Source organism: Hydra viridissima, unplaced genomic scaffold (assembly GCF_058129835.1).
Source record: "Hydra viridissima isolate aposymbiotic clone 2 unplaced genomic scaffold, HvirCarnegie_v1 scaffold_3, whole genome shotgun sequence".
In the NCBI taxonomy this organism is placed as follows: Eukaryota; Metazoa; Cnidaria; class Hydrozoa; order Anthoathecata; family Hydridae; genus Hydra; species Hydra viridissima.
The window spans coordinates 19,741,861-19,761,404 of record NW_028324302.1 but is presented as its reverse complement, the minus strand read 5'-3'; the positions used below and the strand labels follow the sequence as shown (position 1 = coordinate 19,761,404).

The window sequence follows — 19,544 nt, the reverse complement described above, 5'->3', positions numbered from 1 at the left end:
AAAATCAATTGTCTCAACTAGATCAACAACTGATTGAATGACACTCAATGGGTAGATCGATAGATTATTTTTTAGGAGAGCTTTTGGAAGAATTATTATAAGACGGTTTTAGAAAGAGAGATAAGTAATTTTGAAAGTAGACGAATAAAAAACAACAAGAAATATCTTTAAATAGAATGAGAAAATTTTTTAAAGAAGAAAAGGTCAAGTATTCAAGGCACTGGTTATTATTAATTATATTTGCAAATATTCAATATACTTTAGTTAAATATTTATAAGGTAAGATGAGGAGGACAAAATGTAATATTACGGTCATTTCATTTTTGTATATATAGTATTGGTTGCAGTATATATTTGTTACAACGAAAGTAAAAATAATTGACAAAATACCAATCATAGATTGTCAGATTACAGTTAGTTTTTGTGAAGCTCATATTGCAACTTTCACTAAGGAAAGCTGCGAGCTGTAGTAACATTAGAGCTTATCGAGGTTCGATTTAAAGCTGTTGACAATATAACTCGTTTCCACTTTTTTAACAATCGCATTGCAATGCGATTGTTAAAAAAGTGGAAACGAGTTATATTGTTGCTGTACTTCTCACGCTGGAGTCTTTCTCCGTGATTTACTCTTGGTGGAACTGTAATGAAGGGAAAATGCCAGTTGACAATGCTGATGTTATTAATAATTCTATATTTTTGGATGAGGTCAACTCTTTTACGACATTCAACTAGAGAAGATAAGCGATGTTGTAAACATCTGGATTTGTAGTCTAACTTTTTCAGTTTGTCTTGTATATTTGTGGTTCTGCGCGGTATTAATTTAATTGTTTGTTCATCTTTCACCAAATGAGAGTTCCAAACCGGAATCGCAAAATCAAGTAAAGAACGAATGTAGGTGCAATAGAGCTATTTCCATAAAGAAGCATCACGAGATTGGAAAGTGTGTTTTAGGATGCCTAGCACTTGATCTGCTTTACATGAGGCAATGATGTATTGGGTTTTTACTTTAAGATCAATGGTAACTTGATTTCCCAAGTCATGCTCAAAGGTGGTTGCTTCCAATGTAGTTCAAGTCGTTATTGAACAAGGGCCTAATTCCTCCATCGAGTACTTGAAAGGACTTTTTTTTTTTTGACCAAAGTGTATGACCTTGTATTTCTTTGTGTTTAACTCCATGAGCCAAGATTTAGTCCAAAGAAATTTTGGTCAATATCTGATTGGAGTTGAAGTTGAGCAGCAAGTGAGTTGACAATGCTTAGGATTTTAGTGTCATCAGCATTGATCTTACAACTGTTTTCTTTGCCTATTACATCCGGCAGATCATTGATGAAAAAATGACATATATAGTTGGACCCAAGACTGATCCATGCGGAACTCCACTTGTCACAGTTAACCAATTCGATTGAGTGTCACCAAAGATGACTTTTTGAGACCTGTTGAGTAGAAAAGCTTTAATCCAATTGAGAAGATTGCCTTCGATTCCGTATATTTTTAATTTATAAAGCATTCATAGGTGTTGGACTTTGCCAAAAGCTGTAGCAAAATCTAGAAATACTACGTCAATTGGTAGCTTTCTGGCTATATTTCCAGTCAAGAAGTCCATTATTTCAAGGAGATTTGTAACGCATGCTTTTTTTTCTAAAAATCCATGATGACTATTTGACAAAAGATTGTTTGATATTAGATGCTGCATAATTGCCTTCTTAACTACTTTCTCCATTATTTTATACGGAAATGAGTTGAGGGATATTGGTCTGCAGCTTGATGGGTTGATTCTAGAGTCCTTCTTAAATAAAGGTGTTACATTTGCTTTGGACCTGAGCTTGGAATTTCACCATAGTCAAATGACTTTTGAAAGATGAGAATAAGCGGAGAAGACATTGAGGTAGAACAAAAGCGTAAAACGTGAGGACTGACATTGTCTACACCAAGTGATTTAGTTATATCTAGTGCTGAGAGTTCCGTAAGAATGGCCAGAGTATTGAAAGATATGTTATTTAGGATTGTATTAGTTCTACGATTAGAACGGGGAAGATTGTCATTGGATGGCTCTTTGCTGAAAACTGATTGAAATTGATTTTTGAGTGAATTGGCTACTGTAGTTTTTTCAGAGCTAATTATCTCACTGGAACTGGTGATTCGCATAGATGAGATCTGATTTGTTACAGAGCGTTTACTATTTATGTATGAAAACAGTCTTTTAGGCAGAGTTATTATCTGTCCAATATGCCCACGACAAATTTTAATTTTCTACCGACATGAAATACGTCCGAAATATTTTTCTGCCCACGCATTTTGATATAAATTATGTCTAAGACATTTTCTGCCGACATAAATTATGTCCGAAATATTTTTCTGCCCATATAGTTTGACATAACTTTATATCTGAAACATTTTCTGCGGACATAAATTGTGACAATTATTTTTCTGTCCACTTACTTTGACATATTTTTATGGCTAAATTATTTTCTGCAGACATAAAATATGTCCGAAATATTTTCTATCCACATATTTTGACATACTTTTATGTCTGAGACATTTGCTGTTTCTTATTTTTAAAGAAAAAACCAATCTCACAACTCTATAGCGCATTTAAGATTAATTTGACGAGTAAAATAAAAGTTTCGATTTCCCCCAATTCGAATGTAAAAACAATCTTAAACTTAATTTTTATTACTGAATGTGGTTTTTATTATATGGCGTCCTGCGCTACATTACAAATTAAGTTAAGTAGAAAGAAAAGTAGAACTTTTTATGGGCTGAACCATTTACAACATCTATGATCTAATCGTCTACAACTTAAAGAAATAGAAAATAATTCTTTGCTAGAATATTTAATTCCGTTCCAGGACAGGTCGAATATATTATAGTTGAAGCAAACCTTATTAAAAATTTAATTTTTCACCACGGCGCACAGTGTATCGCTTCATACAAGCTAGGTGGACAAAAATATTTTGTTTAGTAATTTCATTCCTAAGAATGTAGTTAACAATATTTTGGTGTTTTATTGATTAGTTATGCAGTAGGGTAGCCTGGGGGAGGCAGGGGGGCAATTACCCCGCGCGTTTAAGCTTTAGGGGGCGCCTAAAAGTCAATTTTACTATAAAAAGTTGTTTTTTTTTTTAATTTTATTGTAAAAAAGGAGATATTTTAATTACTTTTAAGATTTTAAAAGTTTTTATCTTGAAAAAGTTATAAAAATAACTTTAAAAAAGTAATAAAAATAAATACTAAATTTCAACACATTAATAATGTAATAAAATTTTGCCTAAAATAAAAATATACTCACTACAAATATACAAAATATAATAATAAACTCACTACACTACGTAAAATAAAAAAATATTTTATTAATAATTAATCATTATCGGATGAATCATTGTTATCTTCAGTAGCCGATGAATCGGACTCTAAATAATCTTCATCGTCACACATAATTCTATTTTCAACAAGCTGTGGTGGTATAATAGGTGGGATAATTAAATTCAAAACTTCTAACGGTAGTTTACCAGTTTTCTTACTTGACACTTCTCTGTGTGAGTTGATGACAGGATCTGATGTTACCAAAAGCATATTGAGCAAATCTATATTTGTGCAAATACGTGAATTTTTTCTTGTATGGTGTTCGCGGAATCGACGAAAATCTTTATTGCGGGCTTCTTGAGACTCTTCCGACAGTTGTCCTATTGGAAGAAGGCATGTTTTTATAACTTCCGTGCTATGTACAAGTATTTTGTGCACAGTAACAGGCATATAGTACCACGGATACAGATTAATATAAAGAGTTTTGGTTTCAGAACAAAACTTTTCAAATTCATAATAGTTAATATCATAGCCAGAGGAAAGTGTTCTTAATAAAATACTAAAATTTTTAATGAGATTGATGTCTAAACCCGTAATCTCGCCGCTTAACTCTGGCTTCATAAAAAACCTGCGAGCAGTGTTCCCATCATTTGTATTCCCAAAGCCAGGTTTTGGTTTATCTACAATAAGACCCATATGCTTTTTAAATTTTTGTTTGATATCTTCTGAACGTTTTTGGACACTAGATTTATCTTCATCGCTTCTAACTTGCCACTTTTTTATATCTAAACGATAGCTAATGTGTAGCATGCACTCAAAAAAACGAATCCACGCATGCAAAGTAGACAGACCAAAACCATAATGTTCTTTTTTAACAACTAAGTCTTTTAGTTCACCGTTCATCATTTTAAGAGTCGCACCACATATGTAACATTTTTGTTGGGAACTTGTGTCAGTCAAGGCATTGCAAACTTTTCCATCTACCATTGATAGTATTAGGTCGTGTTTAACAGTAATTTGAGATTCGTTGAGTCTTATAGATGTTGGAACAAGTTGAGAAACTTCTGTTAAAACTTGGTTAGTTTCTGTTGTAGTTAAAAGATTTGTTTCTTTTGAAAAAATAAATTTAATTGGTCGGCAATAAAGCGTGGATGAAGGTCGTGGATTTTGCCAAATAATATTTTGACCGTCACTCAGTCTCAACGGAACAAATGAAAATACAAACAGAAACTCATCAGTAGCATCAGAGTTTTTAAATTTCTGTTTGTATGTGCTGTGACCGGAGCTCCCATCACATCCCCATTTGCTAATTAGTGTGAATGGCGTAGTAAAAGTAATACTTTTAAGAACTTCGCATTGGGCTTCAATTAAGCGTTCAGTAGTTTTATCAAGTATAGCTTGTAGGCTAATTTCGGCACGTGTTTCTGTAACAGAAATATGTTCATCTAATGGATAACATAACTTTTTCGACTTGCATAGACTATAATAAGATGGAAATAATATATGCCCTGCCTTTAAAGACCACTTTCTCGTCTGTTTATAAGAATGACTTGTACATTTAGAGTCAATATAATAAGCTAATGCCTCGTCACGATTTAACTGCCTGCCCCCACAAATAAAGTCTTTTGATTTAATTTTTTCTGATGATTCCAGACTTTTTCTGATTAAAGTAGCTTGGTTTCTGTGCCCCAACGCACGGCATGCTACTTCAGCAGCTGTGGTCAACTCAGTTGCACTTTGCAATTTTACTAAGTTTTCAACTCTTCGTTTTTTGGTTTTAAAGGACGAGTCTTCAAAGTTCTTTTTTGGTCGTCCTTGAATTTCTCCAGATGATGAAAAAGTACATTGCTGGTATATACTTATTTTAAATTCTACATTTGCCCCCTCTAACCAAATTTTATTTTTGTTTAAAAAACGGTCCATCATCATATGTGCTGCAGACCATTTTTTTGCGAATTTTGAAGCCATACATGAAATTTTTAACTGCAAAGACCTCTCAGAATCTTTAGTCACATCAGTTACATCAGTAACACAAAATCTTTGCAAAATAAAATCCATTAAACGAGAATTTCTTTCTTCTTGATTATGTCTTCGCCATTCTTCAAATAACTCCATTTTTGAAAAAAAGCGCACATGATCTAAATGAAATTTAATAACAAAAAATTGTGGATTTATGTGGTGAAAATTTTTTCTTTGTTGTACACCTTAGGACTTTAGCTATACACTGTTAATAAATTAGCTTGGATACATGTGGATACAAAAAGTTGTATAAGCTTAAAAATTAAAAACCAAAAAATATTTTACAATTTTAACCCAGTTTTTTAAACAATACTTTAACGCATATTGCTTAACTTTTAAATAAAATATTTAATGTAAGTAAATAGTACTTACCCTCAAAAGTAAAATCCATCGCTGCATTAAAATGATTGCTTTCTTTAATTCTTGCTAAATGTTAATGCAACGATTGTAAATTTTTATTTAATTTTTTTCAAAAATGAAATTACATTTTAACGCCTCTTTAATTGCTTATGACTCATTGCTCTGTAATGTTTTTCATAATTAACATCGCAAGTTATTACTAATATAGGACTGTTATTGTGAAAATATTATCAATTAGTTGATTTCTTGATATGACTTTTGTCCACCTAGCTTGAATGAAGCGATACACTGTGCGGCGGCGTTTCAGATAAAAATAGATTCACCACAGGGCAACCGACAATTTCAAGCAGCGGTTAGAAAACAATTTTTAGCCGCAAGAAAACTTTTGGCCAACATTTATCTTTTAATTTAATCGAACCGTCAGAATCGTTTTTTGAAGAGTTGTGATCTTAACCGAAAATTTATTTCAAATAAAACAAATATCAATGATAGGGTTTGGCTGTTAAAATTTTTTTTACTCTAACTCGTTTTCTAAAGAGAAAACATCCCTTTTCAGATTGTAAATGATAGAACTCAAACAAATAAACTGGCAATTAAATGCCTTAGAGTCAATTATTCATATGCTTCTGCTCTCCTCAATTAAACCAGCGTTGCCACATGGCATTATAGGATGCGAATATTTCGAAAATTGCCATATTTTTGATCCAATGCTATTTTAAGGCCATTTAGTTTTATTTTGGCATTTTGACCCAGAAACATTTAAATTCTTTAAAAAGTATTCATTTGGGAAAAAAATTGCAAGTAATTTTTACTCCTCCAGAATTTTTAAGGATGATGAAAAAAACACCTTTTGACTTCCAACGCGAAGATTAACCTGTTGATTCCATTGATGAAATTTGTTCAAAATAAAGTGACGGAATCGTTTTGAAACAACCGCGATATAAAAAATTGCATAATTTCGGCATTTTACATTCACGCTTTTAGCATTTCACATGAAAAGAATCTTGACAGCGCTGAATTTAACTGTCAATTAAGACGACTGAAATATGACGCTTTGGAATGCCCGCTTCCACGTTTGAAACATTAAGACGATTTTCCTCGCCGCATCAAAAAAACTCTCCTTGCAAAGCCTTTTGATCGAAATGCTTTTCAGTTGTAGATTTTTATATTACAGCCATTTTAATTATAATTCTATTCTGAAAATTACCTTTGATTTTTTGTTTTGGAATTCTGTCAAATACCGTAGATTTCCCTAATTCTGAACAGTCCCTAATTACGAACAGCTTAAGTTCACTTAATGTTACATCTTTTGTTTTTGTGGGATTTTTGAAAGGAAAACTGATTAATAATTTGCAAGACTTGGGTAATGAGAATATGAAAAAATTTTTTCAAAATATATATTGATACCATTAAGTTTTTTAATTGCAAGCAAAACACTTTTAAAAACCCTTAAATACCTACAATATAAAACCGAATTAAAAAAAAAAAAAAAAAGTTAAGTTGCATGCTGTTCGGTGTAGAATTATTTATCTAAAAAAAAAAAAAGTCAAAAATTAGCAATTCTTCGTAAGATATCTTAAAAACAATACTTTTCTGCATAATTAAAACGTTTCCGAAATTCCGAATAGATTTTTGAATGCATTTTTTTTTTGTAAAGGTTAGCGTTTAACGCACACTCTACGCATCAACACAATATTATACCTTATACAATATATATTATACCCTATACAATATACATTAAAATAAAAACAATTTTAAATTTTAAAAATCTTTTTACCGAACTCTAAGCTAGAGGTCGACGTTAGTAGAAACTATTTGCTTTTTCACACTGAATGCCATTTTTTGGGATTTGAAATGTACGTTCGGAAATAAGAACGCGTGTTCCTAATTCCAAACGAAAACTGTACTTTTAAAATTTAAAAACGAACAGTATTTTTATAATAAATAAACTTATTGCTTAATATGGTTCGATTCAGTTTAGGTTCCAGTTTATTTATTTAAAAAAATTAATTTGAAATTCAAAAAGCAAGCGGAGTTATTCAACTTTAAGTAAAGATTGTTTGGAATTAAGGAAATCTACGGTACTTTGCTAACACAAAATCTAAAAGTATTTTATTACGTTGTAAAAAAATTTCTTTTTCATTCGACTCTAAAAAGGTTTTCAAAATTCTTGCATGGGGCGCATGATAGAGTCTAAGAAATCATTTGAAGTACGAGTACTCAGGTGGCTATAAACCAAAGCGAATCCAGACAAATCACGTTCATTTTTTACGCTGGAGAACGCTCTACCTTAAACCACTTGCGAGATTTCATAGAGCCGATTCCATTTTGTTTTCTGGCTTTTCTTCCAGTACGCAAGAATGTTGAATTCAACGTCTATTGCCATTCGTAGTTTATTTAGAGTCCATTTTAAAACTAGCTGACGAATATCTTGATCTGATTCTGAAGATGCGATAGCAATACCTAGTCTGGCTCCTCCTCCAGTATATTCAATTAAACGGCGTACTTTTTCAGCATCAACTTTTCTGAGTTCATCGGAACCATCTCTTCAGAAGTATTTGAGGAATATGACGCATTTGATTGTATGGATTCTTCTGTTGATGAAGAATTTGATTTTTCTCATTGAGTACAAAGTTTATGATGGATTTTGATTAACTGTATAATTCCTCTATTCAACATTTCTTTATTAAACAGTTGATGACCCGATGTAAAGCAAAATCTTGGATCCAGAACTAAAGCAGCAATAAATGCTTCACACTTAAAAAAAAAACTTGTTCTCGTGTAGAGATTGCGTTGGTCAGTAGTATTTTTAATCCCAAATCACCTCCTGGAAAGTCTTCAATTTCTTTTTTCATTTTAATCCACCGAACGTAAAATTTACTGATTGATAATTTTGTGGATTGGAAATCCATCATGGCTGAATTAGGTTAAGATGCTTCGAAATATTCATCTATTAAGCTCCATAACGCATCATTTAATTTTAATTGGTCGTTTCTTAGCCTTTGATATACTTCTGCGTTGGTATGGAAATCTTTTATCATCTAAAACGTGGAATCCTAGCTTGGTTCAATGTCTATACAAGTTTTTTAAATGTTTAAATATATGCTACTTTTTTGGATTCGATAACAACTTTTCTGATGTTATTCAATGCATCTTCAAACATTGACGTTATGTCTTTGGCAGCTAGCTGACATACATGTGCTCCACAAAACATGGGTAAATAGAACGATCCAACTGATTTTTCAACACAAACTGTGTGAGCTTCACTATAATTCCCTTCTTCATTCTCTAAAGCGCCAATATCAGTTTCCTCTTCTTCGAAATCTATTTGTCAACATAATGTTCAAGGATCAATTTCATTTGATCTTGTGCATTTTGAAGACCATTTGAAGCTTTCATCATGTTCTTTCCTTGATCGGTGCAAGTTGCGTAGATATAATTAGCATATTTTCTAACTGAGCAGCAAAAATTTCGCCAAACTGTCGACCTTCTTAAGTAATTATCCCTAAGGTTCTGTCAGCTATTTGCACGTCCTTAATATATCTATAGCTAACTCCGAACACGGTTCTTCCATATCGCGACGCACTATCAGACTTCAACGAGACAAGAACATTTTCAGTTTATTCTCTTATGAGCGTAAAAATATTTTCACACGCATGTTGAATTTTGCGTTTCATGCTGTGGCGATTTATAACAATTTTGAATTCTTTGAGTGCATTCTTCACTAAAGATATTTCTCCGATTTCATCAGCTAACGCGAAAGACATGATGCGGTTCATCATTAGTCAAATTATTTCTCTAATTAATTGATTTACATCAACATCCAGCATGATTCGTTAAATTAATTGAATCTCATTGTCATTTCGATTCCTTCTTGCCGAAGTAGCTTCAACTATTTCCATTTCGTCTGCTTTTTCTTTGTGTTTTCGAAGAAGGTGATCTTTGAGATCACTTAACTTGCCTTTGTAAAAATTTTTTCACATTTTACACTTTCCTCCTTCTTTACTAATTTCAAATTAACTTTTCTCTTGTTTGTGCAACAAATTATTCTCCATATTTTCCTTTAAGGAAAAAGAAAACGGTGCAAAAAAAAAAAGTTGTTTGAATATCTTTTTATATAACAAGACAATCGTTTAAACCACATATAATAAATAGTTCAATTGATAATCGTTTTTTAATGCGGCGAGGAAAAACGTCTTAATGTCTTAACAGGATAGGCACATATTATGAGATCAAGAGTGTTTGTCATAGGGCGATGGAGGATAGACTTCGAGTTTCCCTCAGGGATAACCTCTAAGGTACATCTGAGGGTACCACTCAGTTATCTCCAATACCCTTAGAGGTACCTCAGAGGGTATCGGAGATAACTGAGAGGTTAGAGGGACACATTTGAGGTATCTCAGAGATACGCTCAGAGGCCTATGAGGCTGTCTCATAGGCCTTTGAGCGTACGGGGACCTTCATCTTAGTAAGCAAAATCATTGAACCGGCTACCATCGAACTTTGCTTTAGCATCAAGCACGACGAACACATTCTCATCAACAGACGCAGCTCTTGATCTACTGAACTCTTGATTGAATTCAACTTTCTGAACTTTCGATTGATATTAAATTTTTAAAATGAACTAAAATTAGTAAAGATAAAAAAACTTAAAATTCATTTCCGGAGAAATGCTATTTGTGAGGAAGGCGATCTTCATTAAAAACAACGATTGAAATAAACCTACACACGATGACTCATCATGTCTATATTATTCCTCGTATCCAAGAGAGACTCAATTCAAATGATCTAGTTGCAAAACACCATTCTTGGGTGTAACACAGTTAAGTGCAGACAGTGTTTTTGGGTAAAATAGTAGTATAACATTAGGATAATGAGTGCTATGTGGTAAATCTGAATGACTTGCCATTTTTGATGTCAATAAAACTGTTTTAAATGTTTATTCAAAATGGGATTTTGCTTCTTTCAAAACTTTTTTATGTTCTTCTTCTTCTGAAACAAAAATGATCATTTTTAAAGTGTCTTCTTTTCGGTTTTATTTCAAAATAATTTATTAAGAAATTAGTGAAAACACTTACACTTGGGTGGGACCTCCAGTGTGAGTTTTTATTTACATATTTAATCTATGTTTAGTAGTATCAAGGGTGTTGTAATTAACAAGGTATTGGTACGAGCGTTATGTGGAGAGTTATATGAAGGTTGGACTGAAGGCTAATGGTCTGGGGATAGTTTGGTTAAGAAAGTGCTAGGTCTGGGGAATTATTGGTCAGGACTTGGTGAGGTTTAATAGTTTAAGAGTTAAGGTTGTATTTATCGTCTTCAATATATTTTGTAAGAAGATATGTTGTATTAAACGTTTTATTAGTGTGTAATAGTCAGCACTTTTAAAATACAAATAATACTTTATTCCTCCTCTTGAAGTGTTTAATACCGTTTTTGTCAATTTTCACTATTCTTTTTATTTTATTTCTTTTAACGAATATCTCTGCTTCTTCTTTATTTGAAACGGCTGAATGAATATTTCTTTTCATTTCAGTCCTATTCTTTACTTCTTTTGATAATCAAAAGTTTCTTCTTTTCCTCTTTGTTTTTTGTAAAACGTCTTGTTTATCCAAAAACTCTGCCCTTTAAGATCTTTTTTTACCAATCTGTAAAACTCCATCACCCTTCTGTAATTGTATATTTTTTTTGAGCTTTTATAGTTTTTGCTTGTTTTTGGCTAAGTAACGAAATCATCATTTATCTAAATAACAGGTTGAATAAGTCTCCGAGGGTAAATATTTCTTCTTTTTGCTTTATTGTTTATTTACATTACGAATTAATGAGTTTTCGTGTTTACATCTTGTCCCAGTTGCTTTTTTTCTTTTCACTTTATGTTTTATTTATATGGTATATTGATGAGTCCATCCTTTGTATTGTTATTCCAATTGTTGCTTTTATTTATCACTCCTCAAATATTTAACTCAAAAATGAAGTTTTTTCAGAGATTGAGTTTTTTCTAGTTGAGATGAGAGAGATATGTTTTACTGATAGGTGGATCGTGGTATGTTATATTATTGAGGTACATCGACATATCATTACATATTTATGATTTTTAAATACACTGGTTACAATTATAGAAACTGCAAAGTTATAAAGTATTGAAAAAAACTAGCTATATTGAAGTACAACATTAAAAATATCTTTTAAGGATAACTTATTTTTAAATTTCGAAGTAACATGTTTAATAAAATTGTTATTCTACAAGGAATAATTTGGAGGAGGTTCATTCCCATAAATCTGACACGATGCGGCAATGGATGATAGTTCATATGGTGGGGGAGGTTCATTCAAATGCCCCAGGTTGTTCAACCCAATCTGATAGTCGAAATCAATTTCATGAGCAAGAGCTAGCTCTCTATGAGATGAGTTCTGAATTTCTGCAATAGTCTCTACGACAGAGCGGTTCTGTGTTCTGTATTTAAGCAAATAAAAAAAGTGTCACACTCTTTACTAAGCACTTCATTAAAAATGAGTATATAAAATATCAAATGTGGCATAACATGTGATTAACATGTATATGTTATTTTAAAACAAACAAGCAAAGTAAAAACTATATAGTAGCAAAGTAAAATATTGTATCTTACCGCTTTTTTTGACGCACAAAAAAAATGATGGCTACTACGATTATTAAAAGTCCAGAAAAAGAGCAAGCAAGAATTATTGTAAGAGAAGGGTTTGTACTTTTGACATCATTCTTCGAATTGTTCAAAACTTCATCAGATGCTATAGTCATCGACTCACTATTGTATTTCAATGTTTTACCATTGTTTAAAGCAGCTACTACTGTCTCTTTAGCAACAACTTCTTCGACAACAATAAAGTTGATAATGAAGAAGCTCAAAGTTAGTAGTGTGTTCTGAGTTGAATATGCAAAAATATTAGTACTGATGTTAAGTTGCTTGAAAGCACAATTAATTCTAAAAAAGAAAATAAACAAATATGGTTTCGTCGAAACCAAACATAAAAAAAAAAGGAAAAACACTTTTTTTAAAAAAAGTTTTTGCGCCTTATTTTTCTGTTCATAATTAAATCTTACATTCATAGTATCTTTCTTTTCTTTCTAATAAGATTGGTATAAAAGTTATGGTAAAAACAGACATGAACAAACCAACTTCTACATGTGTGCAGATTTTTCTTAACGAAGTTGTCTTGCAAAATTTAATCTTAGAAAATTTTGTTACAAATGTCCAGAGAGAAAATATGCTTCAAACTCTGGTGCAGCCACAAATGTAAGGTAAAAGATTTATCCAAAATCTTACAAAAGAAACTGTTTTTAAAAAAGAGAGTTACATCCATATCGTGTGAGTGATGAACACGATATGTAATAGTGACACTAAAAGTTCACACAGAAACTATAGATTTAATAAAGTTGCTTTGAAAATCAAGCCACAATGGCCAAGGAGAGAAGAGAATTCGGACGCTATTGTTAAAATTAAAGCTATAAAAATTAAAAAACTTAAGTGTCCTTTGAAGAAGAAAAAAACTTTCTTTAATAAATATAATGAAAATAATTTTCTTTAAGACTTGCCTTAGCATATAAAGAACGCAAAACTGTTATAGAAAGTGTCAAGGACAAACTTATCAAATTTCTATTTAGACCTGGAAAGGCACTCCTCTTAAAACAGTTTGAACCAAAAAGAACTTTGACACTGGATTCAATTATTACAAAATTATCTTTTGATTATATAAAAGAAACTTTTCTGTTAATTTAAGTTAGCTTTTTTTTAAAAAAAAAAAAAAAATAGCCCTACTTTTACACTTATAAAATTATAAATCACTGAGCTCTAGTTAATTTGATCGTCCAGCATTCAAATTGTAAACAAAAACTATTGCACAATATGCAGCTACGGGAACTTTTCTCTTCGTAAGGATATAAAACCAGAGAAATAGCAACCAAAAAGTTAGCGCAGTTTTTAATTTAAAATCTGTTCAGCACTTTCCTAAATTACCAAATAATTTTGGTGTGAAAGTTTTTTTATAAATAATTGTAAATACTTTAATTAAACTATATGAGCGACTCAAATTATACAAGAATAAAAATTCTTTAATTCTTGATATGTTACTAAGAAAATAAGAATTTACCATACAAGGCATGTACCAGAAACCGTGCATCATTTTAAATAGCTAATTGTTTTAAAATGTCATTGTATTAATGTTATTCAAAATTTACACAACTCTGTTATTAAAAGAATAACTTTTAATTGAAATGCCATCAAATCAAGATAAGAAGCGAGAAAAAATGTATTTTCTCGTTGAAAATTCTGGTGTGTCAAACAAAACAATTTCTAAAGAGCTGCAGATTGCTTTGAGAACAGTGCAGAGCGTTTTGAAACGATTTAAGGACGCTGCTACATTCAAAAGAAAATCAGGAAGTGGAAGAAAACGTTTTGTTAGACGAGATCTTGGTAAAAAAGTAAAAAATGCCTTAGACAGAAAACCGGAGATTTCTTTTCGAACTTTCGCAAATAAATTTAAGACAAGTGCTTCCACTATACAAAGAGTAATGAGAACATGTGGCTATAAATCTTATGTAAAGAATAAAGTTCCTCGTCGTGAAGGTTAGCAAGAAAATCTCGCAATTCGATGTTTAAAGCTGCTCTATTAAAAATTATGTGTTAAAAAATCTTGTTTGATTATTGACGATGAAACTTATTGTGCTGCATATTTCCGATCTCTTCCAGGACACCAATTTTATTCAGCAATTAGTTGCAAGAAACTGAATTGCAATTATAAATGCATTAGAATGCAAAAATTCGAAAACAAATTTTTAGTTTGGCTAGCAATTTGTGAATGTGGTGAAAGAAGCTCTTGTTTTGTGACTACGGGACTTGTCTTAAATTTATAAATATCCTTTATAATGTCCACGCAAGTTTTTTCTGGTTCATGTCTTAAGAGAACAATCAAATTTGTACCATTACTATTATTATACAACATTGATTAGTATATGATATCTCATTAATGAGATAATCCTGTTTGTAAAGATGTCCCGAACCTGCAAAACCACCGACTCTTTTACAACTTAAATGCATAATTGTACCCTGTGTAAAAATTGAATTCAATCCATATTGGAGTGACTTTGATTTCGTTTTATAATCAGTGCAATCTAGATTGATATTTTGAACAACTCAGCAATTGAGATTGAATTTTTATGCAGGAGATCATATATATATAAGGAAAAGCGGGTTCTGGCGCATTGACCCATTCCCTATACTTAAGGATGCATAAAAAATGGTGAACACTTCATATCATGACAAAACCAATACAGTCGTCTTTAAAAATCAAGAAGAAGTATAAAAATAATCATGTTATTTATATACCAGTTCTTCAAGATACCTGTTCTTGTTTATTGCCTTGTTTTGTAGTGTCCGATGGCAAGGGTGTGAATTCCGTCATCTAAGATAATTCTTTTGTCGTCGTTAGCGCTGAGTGCGACTTTGTTAATTTCTTCGGTGTAGATATTGTGAAGATGAGATCTGAAAACGTTCATGGTTGCAAGCTTTTCTTTGTTATTTATTAAGCAGTCACCACAAGGTATTGATAACTTCTTGAAAGTCATCCCCTTCCTGTAATTTTTTCAAGACGTAAAGACACAAGTGACCGCAATAAGACGTATTACCAAACTGTACTCTCTCGCTGTTGTAAAAGACTGGGCTTTTTAAATAATCAATGAGCTCAACAAGAGGAGGCTGAGCATAAGAGTCGAAGCTGTATTTTTTGTCAGCGTCTTTATACCAGCACACCCAATGAAACCCACCAGTGCTTGAATCTCCTGTATTCACAATACCACATTCTTTTTTTCTTGGCTTTTTTGGTAACTCATCCCTGACAAACACGCCTCGAAAGTTTTTTAATTTTAACTGTTTAGCAGCCTTTATCAATTGAAAGTTAGTTAAAGCTTCATTAGGTAAAACAATTCCTTCTACGTCAATCCATTGAAAGTCGATCATTTTTTTAATTTCTTAAAAAGTTTATCCGAATTTTTTAACAAGCGATTTTCATAGAATAGCACCTAAAAAGGGTATACTATTAAAGGGTGAGTTAGGTCCGAGTAATAAACCAGCTCCAACAGATTGATAACCTTTTCCAGTTTTAATGAAGAGTCCATCACCGTGAACATTTTTAGTCCATGGGGTGATAAACAATCCTTCTCCACCTAAAGTTTTTATCTTCATTCCATTTCCATTCTTTTTCAAGTAAACGATTCCTCTTCCGGCAATTTTGTCAACCATAGCAGAGCCAGCAGAAGAGCCTACACCTGCTAGCAATCCGGTGGCGAGAGCAGGAACAACCTTTGTGGCAAGAGTGCTGCCTATCATACCTAATAACGGTAAAAGAGCTCCGATGAAACCTCCTTCTATTTTCGAGTTGTATGCAATTTGTCTTTTGCTCAATTTAAGAGTGACTCCTTTACCAGCTTCATACGCTTTTCTAATTTTGTTCAATTGTGAATTAGTGATAGCGAGAACATGTTTACCGTTCAAGTCTTGATGAGAAAGCTTAATGCTAGTATCGGTTTTATCATGCATGGCTTTTTTAATTTTATCAGATTGGCTCTGCGAGATGTTAATTTTGATATTTTGATAATTGCTCATTTTTTATGTATTAAAAATTATTTATTTCACTTCTCGAATATGATATCGTATTGTAATATCCTCTCCACGAAAATCAACCAAATCTCCATTCTGATCAATGATGCGAGTAACCATTGTTGAAATTTCAAACAGTTTAACAGGAAGATAAATCAAATGCATTGGTCTCTCGATGATTTTATAGCCAGGACTAACATTTGGATAAAAGGAGTAAATGCAATTTAATTGGGTTCCATTAATATAGGATGATCCGATCACGTTGTTAACGATTCTGATGGTGTTAATGCTTGAAATTCTAACGATATGATCCGACTCGTGTTCGGAATTGGAATTTAATTTTCTTTTAGTAAATCCTAAAACTGAAGAGATGCTATTCTCCACGTTAAAGTCAATCAAATAATTCAAACCAAGTTTAATGGTTGATTTTAAAGTATTAAGATTGATTCCAATTTGAAGGTTGTTTGGAGAGTAATTAATTTTATTTGCAATAATATAACTTCCACGTTGAGCTGTTTTTATTGTGTTAAAAATAGACTTTTGCAAATACTCATTGATGTCTTTAATGTCATAGCTTCCTGATGGAATGATAATGTTCTCCCAATTAGCTCCATTGTTCATGCTGTATTTGAAAGAATTGTTTTTACTGTTTACATTTGGAATGCTGTTGTAAGTCTCAAGACCGAGAAAAGCCATTTCATAACTTTTTCCTTCGTTAAAAACGATTTTATCCAAAAAATCAGTGGTGATAACACTTGATTTTCCATCTACATCGATTATTATACCTGTCATTTTTTTAAATAAGAATTATTTTTTAAATTGTTTTAGAAAAATAAAAAATTGTCAAACCCGCTTCGGTACTTTCCCTCGTTCTTTTTAGAAGAGAGATCAATAACGGCAAATCCGTGAGGTTCATTCCAGCAATGATTGCAAAAGGCTTTAAAATCTTCTATTTTCATATCGCACGAAACATGGTCTTGATAAATGTGATTAACACTTTTTTGGTCTTGTTTAAAGAGACAAATAAAGTTAGCATTTTCTCTGATGGTATGTCTTGGAATCTCGAAATAGTTTTGAGCGAGGTAAAAGCAGTCGACGTTAGAGTGTCTTCCTCGGATGTAATATTTTTCGCACTTGTTTTGATTAGTTAATTGCAAATCGTCAAAGATCATTAAATTGTTTTTGGTCGAGTCTAAGGATTCAGGTTCAGGCACATCGTCTGCTGTTTCGAAAAATTGGCACTCCATATCATCATTATTGGAATATTTTTTTGAAAGGTTGTTAATAACATCTTCAGGGTTTAAATTCAATTTTTCCATTTCGTCTTGTACATCATCTGTTAACAAATCAACAATATCCTTTTTAGGAAGTTTATTTTCGAAGGATCTTTTGAGTATTTTGTATTCAGGTTGAAAAAGGGATTTTCCAAAGACATACAATCGGTTGTAGTCTAACCATCCAGGTCTTAAAAGTAAATTGAGTAGCAGCGTTGTTTTTCCATATCCAGACTTTCCAACGATGATTCCTCGAATGCTTCTCGGTAAAAGCTTGCTGTTGTTTCTTTTGGTTTTTCCAATTTTACACGACAATTTCATCACTTCCATTTTTTATATTTAAAAAGTTTTTATAAATGTTAAAATGTACTGCGTTAAGTGTAGAAGAGAGACTGAAACCATTCACTTGAAAAACGAGATCACAAAAAACAACAGAACTATGTTGAAAGGGACTTGCAACTCTTGTGGGATAACAAAATGCAAGTTTGTTTCTTCTCATACACCCAAAGGATCATCTTCGCATGCGCTTAGCGGAGGAGACTTGGTGGAATCGATCAACAATTTTTCAAAAAAAATAAAACTTCCATGGGCAAAGTTTCCAGGAGAAATGCACGTTCCAGGTATGAACTTTGCAGGACCTGGTACCAATTTAGATAAAAGGCTCACTTCCACAGACATGTATCAAGAGTGGAGCAAACCGGTGGATAGAGTGGACAATGCCGCATATCACCACGATTTAGCTTACAAGTATTTTAACGACAAGCAAAACAGAAATTTAGCAGATCGAATGATGCTTGAAGAAATGGATTCTATACAAAATCCTACTCAGAGAGAAATAAGCGAGCGAAAAATCATTGAACCCATTATCAAAGCCAAAGCTAAATTTGGATTGGGTGTGAGTGATTTGAAATGGACGGATCAGCTTGCAGAGGAGCTTCATAAACCGGTGATTCATCATTTTAAAAGAAGAAGGGTGATTGTAAACGACATTGATGAAATATGGGCCGCAGATTTGGTGGATATGCAATCGTTTTCAAAATTCAACAAGGGCGTAAAATATTTACTCATGGTGATCGACGTGTTTTCAAAGTATGGATGGATCGTTCCGTTAAAAAGCAAAACGGGTCTTGAAGTGGCAGAATCGTTGAAAAATATTTTTGGTGAAAGAAAATGCGTCAAATTGTGGGTAGATAAAGGAAAAGAGTTTTACAACAAGCACGTGAGAGCGTTGGGTGTGCAATTATACTCCACTGAAAACGAGGAAAAAAGTTGTGTTGTCGAGCGATGGAACAGAACGATGAAAGAGAGAATGTTTAAATATTTTTCAGCCAACAATACCAATAAATACATTGACGTATTAGATGAGATGGTGAAAAATTACAACAACACAAAGCACTCTTCTATCAAAATGACACCAGTGGAAGCTAGCGATGAAAAGAATAAAGGTAGGGTATGGTGGAATATGTATGGAAAGGATCAAACATTACCAGCAAAACCGAAATTTTCCATGGGTGATCAAGTGCGAATCGTAAAAAAGAAGTCTCATTTTGAAAAGGGGTATACACCGAGATGGACTGAAGAGGTTTTTACCGTGTCAAATGTTCAGCATACGAATCCGCCCACGTATAAAATCGCTGACGCTAACGGTGAAGAAATTCAAGGCACCTTTTACGAGCAGGAGATGCAAAAGACGCATCAAGACATATTCAGAATTGAAAAAATCATTCGCAAAACCAAGAGCAAGTCGTTAGTCAAATGGATGGGATATCCAGACTCGTTTAATTCATGGGTAGATAATAATGAAATGGTTAAGTTTGCAAAAATGATCTAAAAATTTATTTTTAATATGTAAAATGCATGCTCCTCACAAGTTTTTTAGAAATGTTACCTCAGCAGAAGTCCACAGTTTGGATTTGCAATTAAAAATTTTGGAAGAGAGGGTTAGAGAGTTGGAGGAAAG

At 32.5% G+C, this 19,544-nt stretch overlaps 3 protein-coding genes across 10 annotated transcripts in view; all 3 read right to left on the bottom strand.

Annotated features, from left to right (window-relative positions):
- LOC149891335 (uncharacterized) overlaps window positions 1-19,544 on the bottom strand; it is a 216,200-nt gene that overhangs the window by 105,104 nt on the left and 91,552 nt on the right. The window lies entirely within an intron of this gene.
- On the bottom strand, window positions 3,236-5,846 carry LOC149891339 (uncharacterized). Its single transcript, XM_090083479.1, has 2 exons — window positions 5,695-5,846; window positions 3,236-5,441 (listed from the first exon to the last, which is right to left on the bottom strand). The coding sequence occupies exons 1-2, from the start codon at window positions 5,711-5,713 to the stop codon at window positions 3,358-3,360; spliced, it is 2,103 nt and encodes a 700-aa protein (XP_089939605.1). The 5' UTR covers window positions 5,714-5,846; the 3' UTR covers window positions 3,236-3,357.
- Window positions 11,757-19,544, bottom strand: part of LOC149891334 (uncharacterized) — a 111,099-nt gene continuing 103,311 nt past the window's right edge. For 7 of the 8 annotated variants that reach the window (XM_090083002.1, XM_090082995.1, XM_090082998.1 and 4 more), the window contains 2 exons: window positions 12,309-12,641; window positions 11,757-12,136 (listed from right to left, as the gene is read on the bottom strand). In XM_090083002.1, the coding sequence (XP_089939128.1) occupies window positions 11,923-12,136; window positions 12,309-12,641 (547 nt within the window). In that variant the 3' untranslated portion in view covers window positions 11,757-11,922. Of the gene's footprint in view, window positions 12,137-12,308; window positions 12,642-19,544 lie in introns of those variants that run through there. The other variant, XR_016451097.1, reaches the window with a different exon arrangement.